The sequence below is a fragment of the Ochotona princeps genome, chromosome 1, assembly GCF_030435755.1.
Source record: "Ochotona princeps isolate mOchPri1 chromosome 1, mOchPri1.hap1, whole genome shotgun sequence".
Taxonomy (NCBI): Eukaryota; Metazoa; Chordata; class Mammalia; order Lagomorpha; family Ochotonidae; genus Ochotona; species Ochotona princeps.
This window is the reverse complement of record NC_080832.1, coordinates 106,309,826-106,316,487: the sequence shown is the minus strand read 5'-3', so window position 1 is coordinate 106,316,487 and position 6,662 is coordinate 106,309,826. Positions and strand designations below refer to the sequence as shown.

Below are 6,662 nucleotides of genomic sequence, written 5' to 3'. Positions count from 1 at the left end.
TTCCATATGGGTGCCAATTCATGTCCCAGCTGCTCCACTTCTCATCCAACTCCCTGCAGGTGGCAGTAGAGGATGGCCCAAAGCCTTGGGACCCTGCATGCACGTGGAAGACTAGATAGAAGCTTCTGGCTCCTGATCAGATGGGCTCGCTCTGGCCATTGTTGCCACTTGAGGAGTGAGCCAATGGATGCAAGATCTTTGTCTCTCTTTCTCTCTCCTCTTTGTACGTCTGCCTTTCCAATAAAAATAAACGAATCCTAATGACCTGGTACAGTTCAATGTGCTTTGGACCATTTGATTACCTGTGTACTATTAAGTGAGAGAAAAATAAACTTCTATCCATAAGAGCCACTGGCCTTTTGGCTCTCCATCACAGCAGTTTAGCCTGTGGCTTAACATACAACAGGAGGGAAGGATGTCAACAGGAGCCTGCAATGGACTCAACTAACATCCCAGCAAAGTCAATTCACAGTTTCTGACAAACAGGTCAGAAATTGCCAGGCACCAAGCAAGCTTAGCTTTCCCCTCACCTCCAGGACAGAGTCCCAGCCACGTCCTTTGAGTTAAGGAACAGACTTTTATTCCCTCATAGCCCAAACACAGAGCATGGCATGACCACTGCGGGCCTAGACCAAATCCTCAGTACCTAGGAATACAGACTGAGTTGCCCACCAATGCTGGGCAGGGACACCCCATCCTACCTTCTCCCCTAAAGCAGGAAAGGTCCAAAGTATTCCAATCTTCATAATAATCATTCCTGCGGACAGGCCAAATCATTCCTGAGGTCAGGCCTGGAGGCAGGGGAACAGCTGTTGGGGCCAAGGTCAACATCAGGGAGTCCAGAGTCCCAGAACAACAGCCACAGCTGGAAACCAGAGAGGAAGAGGAGCCTCCTTGTCTGCTCCAGACTTCTGGAGTCTGGAGACCTGAGTGCAGCATCTGTGCCTCCTGTGCAGTGCCCCTGTGCAGTCCTGTGGCGTGCCCCTGGTGTGCAAGGCTCAGCTGGCAGCTGCCAGTCACTTAACGAATCCCAGCCACTGGCACCTGCTGCTGCTTGCGGATCTTGTTGAAGAGTTCCATGTACTGCACCATGGTATCTGCTGGGCCATAGACTGCATCATGTCTGTTTCCAAACACTGCAGGAATCCCTGGCGTGTGGCTGCCTAGAAAACTCTGCAGGAACTCAAGCAGCAGGCTCCAGCAGTCACTGGCTACCACGCAGGGCCCATACTCCACCTGGGGACCAAAAGAACAGGAGAACAAAGGTAAGGGACAGGGTGAATGAGGTCTGCCTCTCTTGCTCTGCTCTGCTGCCCCCTGCCTCCATGTTCCCCAGCCCCGAGTCACAAACATACCCGCTAGCAGAGCTGGTCCGTAGGAAATAGTCAACATACCCCGCTTTGTTCCCATTAAGCATTTCTGATACTCTCAGCATAGAGGTGTGCTGATTGCAGCCCTCAATGTTAGCCTCAGAGGCAGATCGGGGTTCCTTATGATGATTCCAGGGCTATGCAGACCCTGCTATGATGCTGAGTGAGGAATGAAGGGGAACTTAGGAAAAATCTGAGATAGACAACAGAGAGAAGGGGGAAAAAATAAGTGTGTAGGGAGAGCGAGACGGAGAGCAGGACTCAGGGTGTAAGTAGAGGGCACAGTAGACATTGATGCTCACGAGCCTCTTCAAGCCCAAACTTTACTCTCACGGCAGGTGCCGTCTGGATGCTGAGTCCAAGAAATCTCCCAAGCAATATGGAAGGGGCCAAAGGAGATCCAGCTCAGATTTTCCTGCTCCTCTCTCTTAGTTTCTCACTATCCGCACTGCAAGGGAAATCACTGGTAGTCCCAAGGAGAAATAAGCAGGGACACTGCCAAGTGTGTCTGCACAACAGCGGAAGTGGAGGGTGAGTGGTGGGTGCTTCCTGGGTCTCAGTGACTCAAGGAGTCTTACAAGCTGGAGAGTCAGGGGCCCTTCACTCCAGAGGTTCCTGACCGGAAGACACCACTGATGCCCTTTCTTCCACCTGGGATACATCCCAGACTGACTTCTGCTCTCCAGGTCTCGATGATTTAAGTCCTTACTTCAAGGCTGTTTCTCCTGCAAACACCACAACCCAAGACAGCAGTTATCACTAGTCTGAACTCCCAGAGCAAAGCTGTGCCCCTTTTTTGGCATTTCTCAGATTAACTTCAGAAACAGCTTTCCAGCCTTGCACTCTTACTAAATCTTTCTAAATCTTACTAAATCTTTCTTACTAAAGCTTTTCAAAAAAGGCAGCTCTATAAGCTTCCTGATTTTTTAATCTCACATAATGCTGCATATGTGGTGGGCTCTGGTCCTAAAGTCAGCTACTGCCTCACTCCCTCTAGGCCATCAATATATACATCAATATGTATATTCAGGTTCAAGGAGGAAGCTCTCTTACACACATTCCGTTTTCCACCACAGAGGAAAGCAGATAGCATGTCAAAAGGCAGGCACATTTTGCTCCGCAATTTCTGAGACTTATCTCAAAGCATATTAATTAGCGTGATCTTTGATGTGATGTGGAGTCACTTCTCCAATGTTGTCCTGCTCTGCCCCAGGCCTGGTAATTGCTCCCTGTATATCCTGACCACCTGCCCTCCTTTACCTACCGCTTCCCTTGTCCAGAAAGTCAGGCATCCTCAGCTGAGGCTAGCTTCTCATTTCCTATCCTGGGCTCCGAAGTCCCTGACCGAGGAAGCCAGATGCTGGAAATCAAGGGTCAGGTAGGCACAAACATCTGCTTGAACTGGCCTGGGCTGGAAAAACCTCCAGCGCCCTCTGAAGGACAATCCTTCAGCACAATCTGCTCCTTGTTCCCCAAGGTCTTACCTCCACAGAGATGCCTCGGGCGCTGGGACCCATTGTGACTGTGCCCACTTTCACAAGGAAGTCACAGTACTGGTAACGAGTGCCCCGGGTCTCAATCTTGCTGGCCTTGGCACTCTGGAAAAAGCCCTTGAGCTTCACCATGAGCACATCAAAGTTGGTGTCAGCAATAAGGCAAGGACCATTCTCGAAGAGGGCGAAACAGCTCAGTGGGTACTCCGAGTTATGCATGACATACATCAGCTTCCCGGACTGACCTGCAAGGGACAGAGACCTCCTCAACACCCACCTTCACTGGCAGACCAGGGAATGGGATTCAATACATGCAGCCAGGCCAGTAGACAATTGAGGACTATTTCATCAGTCCTGAAAAGGCGTGGGGCAGGGGAGAGTGGGCTCAGGGAGTACTTCACTATGAGGATTAGTAACTCACACGGGGTGGGGGGGGGGAAGGAATCACATAAAGTGTCCATAAGCTCTTTTGCATGAGAGAGTACTTCATAAAGCTCATAGAAAATGCAATTAACAATGAAGACTGGAAGCCACTGTTGGGGTACATTGGGTAAGCCACCTCTTACAATACCGCATCCACCCTAGAGAACTGATTTGAAGCTCAACTACTCCATTTTTGATTCAGCTTCCTGCCAATGTGCCTGGGAAACCATCAGGAAATGGCCCAAGTACTTGGGCTCCTGCCACCCATAACAGTGTCCAGAATGGAGTTCCCAGAACTGGCTGTTAGAGAAATATACTAGCAGATGAGAGATCTCTGTTGTTCTTTCAAATAATTTTTTTAAATTACTTATTTGACAGGTATAGGTACAGACAGAGAGAAAGGTCTCCCACCCACTAGTTAGCTACAATGGCCAGGGATGGGCCAGATTGAAGCCAAGAGCTGAGAACCTTCCCCAGGTTTCCCACATTGGTTCAGGGGCCCACCCAGTTGGGACATCCTTTGCTGCTTTTTCAGGAGCCTTAGCAGGGAACTGAACTGGAAGTGGAGCAGCCAGGACTCAAACCAACATCCATAGGGGATGCCAGTATCATCTGGTGACTTTTTTTTAAAAGTCTAATCCAGTACAAAACAATTTTGTTAAATCCATGTATGCTTTTTTCATAATACATACTTAAAATTCTTTATATGCATGTCTAGGCTCATTAAGGTTATTCATTAAGGACCCCGTGCGATAGCTTAGTGGCTAAATTCTCTCCTTGCTTGCTCCGGGGTCCCATATGCGCACCAGTTCACATCCTGGCTGCTCCATTTCCCTTCTAGCTCCCTGCTTGCGGTCTGGGAAAGCAGTCAAGGATAACCCAAAGCCTTGGGACCCTGTACCTGTGTGGAGTATATGCATGACATACAGCCAAAACCAGGATCAGTTTAGCTTCAGCAGTTGCGGTCACTTGGCGTGTGAACCAACAGACGAAAGAGCTTTCTCTCTGTCTCCCCTTCTCTCTGAAAATCTGACCTTCCAGTAAAAATAAATAAATCTTTAAAAAAAAAAGATTATGGGCCCGGCGCCATAGCACAGTGGTTGAAATCGTCGCCTTGCATGCCCAGGATCCCATATGGGTGCCAGTTCTAATCCCGGCAGCTCCACTTCCCATCCAGCTCCCTGCTTATGGCATGGGAAAGCAACCAAGGACAGTCCAAAGCCTTAGGACCCCGCACCCATGTGGGAGACCCAGAAGAAGCTCCTGGCTCCTAGCTTTGGATTGGCTCAGCTCTAGCCAATGTGGGGAGTGAACTAACGGATGGAAGATCTTCCTCTCTGTTTTGCCTTCTCTTTGTAAATCTGACTTTCCAATAGAAATAAACAAACCTTTAAAAAAAAACAGAAAAAAGAAATAAAAGACCAAGAACTAATAAATTCAAATTCAGAAAGACATCTTGCATGTGTTCAAGAATGCACTAAAGCAGTTGGATTTCAAAGAACATTCATCACCATGAATTCCGAGGAACGCTCCAGCAGTCCTATATACCCATCTCACTGACCTTGGCTTCCAAGGGTAGAGGAAGCTGTGTGGTAAGTCTCACAGTCCACACAGAATGTTCCTTGCTTCTCTGCCCCAAGCATCTCCAACTTCCGGGTGAGGAGCTCCACTGTCTGCTGGACGCTCTTGCCCTCAGCCACGGGCATCTGAGACACACTGGGAAAGAGAGTGCCGCATCGTCAGATTGCTCAGACACATACGCATTCGCGGAGCTGCTCCAGCCCCAGGTCGCAGGCTCAGCAGGGCCAGGGGTCTCTGAGAGATGACTTAGCCTGACCCCTTGCTCCCATTTAAAGAAGCAGAAGAAAGCCTGCAGCCCCGCCACCTTCCTAACAGCTTGAGCACAGGTCTGAGCACTTACACATCGGCACTTCCCAATCATCACAGGAGTATCCACACACAAGAGAAGATTCCAGGTGGCACAGCCTGGACACTCAACAACACTGAGCGGTGCAATGAGAAACGGAATCCTTTTGCCATTCTTTCCATTTTGACTGTGTCAAGCAGACTCTGGGGTTCATGGGTTTTCACCAACTCTTTGAACTTGAGCTACCAAGTACAGCAACTGAAGCCACAAGGGGTGGGGGTTGGCGTTCTAGACAGTGCTGACACAGAACACTCCCACTGCTACACAAGGTTCTGGTTGACAGAAAAAAAAAGAGGAAGGAGAAAGAGAAAGCAGCTTCAAGATTATAACTCTGGAGACTAAGAGATGATAGTATTTGCAAGAGTTTAACTTCCTCTTTAAAAAAATATTTATTAATTTGTATTGGAAAGGCAGATTTACAGAGAGAAGGAGAGACAAAAAGATCTTGCATCTGCTGGCTCACTCCAAATGGTCACAATGGCCAGAGCTGAGCTAAACCAAAACCAGGAGCTTCTTTCAGGTATCCCACGCGAGTGCAGGATTCCAAGGCTTTGGGACGTCCCCAAGTACCTTTCCAGGCCACAGGCAGGGAGCTGGAAGGGAAGTGAAGCAGCTGGGACACAAACTAGTGCCCTTATGGGATTCCAGCACTCAAAGGAGGAAGATGAACCAACGGAGCCATTGTGCCAGGCCCTAATTTGCTCCTAAGGTGAGAAAAACTGGCTACTCCCTCTGGTAAGAACTAACAAGCACCAACTGTATGTCAGGCAGTACCTTACGGTCTTAAACAAGCCAACTCTGAACCCTCACCCTAGTCCTATGAGAGTGCTTCTGTCAGCTTGATTTAAAAAATAAAATGAGGACATTGAAATCTAAACAGGTTAAATAACTTACACAAGGCACACAGCCAGGACACAAGGGCACTGACATACACACACACACATCCCACCGCGATGCCACAGGACCACTTTCCCACCTGCGCCAACCCCATTGGCCAAAAGGGTTCTAGTCTGCAAACTCGCCCCATGTCGCCCCTCAAGTCCCACTTTCGGCAGTCCCTGCACTTCAGCCACAGTAAGTTAACCAAAGAAAAACAGAAGGCACACAACCCATTACATCATGTTCCCAGGGTCAAACCGTCTCCTTGCTGCTTCCCAGGGTGAATGGGGCGCGCAGGACGCCCCGAGAGTCCCCTGAACCGCACAGCCTCAGCACGCCGGGGGACGGCTGACTTCTCCCCGAACCTCTCCAAGCTCTAGCGGCCCATTTTCGCCCCCAAGTCCCGTCCTACCAAGTCACGCCCATGTCCCCCGACCAGGACGCTGGCACGAAGTCCGGAACTCGCCCGCAGCTACCAGAATTAAAGACCCTCACATAGACTAGCGGGACCGCGGGGGGGGAACACCGGAAATGCGTCAGAACGACGCGCCAAAGGCAACTTCTCGGGGA

At 49.6% G+C, this 6,662-nt stretch overlaps 1 protein-coding gene across 2 annotated transcripts; it reads right to left on the bottom strand.

The window, feature by feature from the left end:
- Window positions 1-549: 549 nt before the first annotated feature.
- On the bottom strand, window positions 550-6,659 carry MED20 (mediator complex subunit 20). Of its 2 annotated transcripts, XM_004590358.3 has the most exons (4): window positions 6,505-6,659; window positions 4,848-5,002; window positions 2,855-3,108; window positions 550-1,236 (listed from the first exon to the last, which is right to left on the bottom strand). In XM_004590358.3, the coding sequence occupies exons 1-4, from the start codon at window positions 6,516-6,518 to the stop codon at window positions 1,021-1,023; spliced, it is 639 nt and encodes a 212-aa protein (XP_004590415.1). In that variant the 5' UTR covers window positions 6,519-6,659; the 3' UTR covers window positions 550-1,020. The 2 variants fall into 2 exon arrangements, with proteins under 2 accessions (XP_004590415.1, XP_012783942.1); XM_012928488.2 differs by lacking the exon at window positions 4,848-5,002 and having other exon boundaries at window positions 976-1,236; window positions 6,505-6,608.
- Between the last annotated feature and the right edge of the window lie 3 nt (window positions 6,660-6,662).

Coding starts and splice junctions, on each gene's coding strand:
- MED20 (XM_004590358.3), bottom strand. Junction 3,109..4,847: donor CTCTACCCTTGGAAGCCAAG/GTCAGTGAGATG, acceptor TGTCCCTTGCAG/GTCAGTCCGGGAAGCTGATG. Junction 1,237..2,854: donor CCCGAGGCATCTCTGTGGAG/GTAAGACCTTGG, acceptor TTTGGTCCCCAG/GTGGAGTATGGGCCCTGCGT.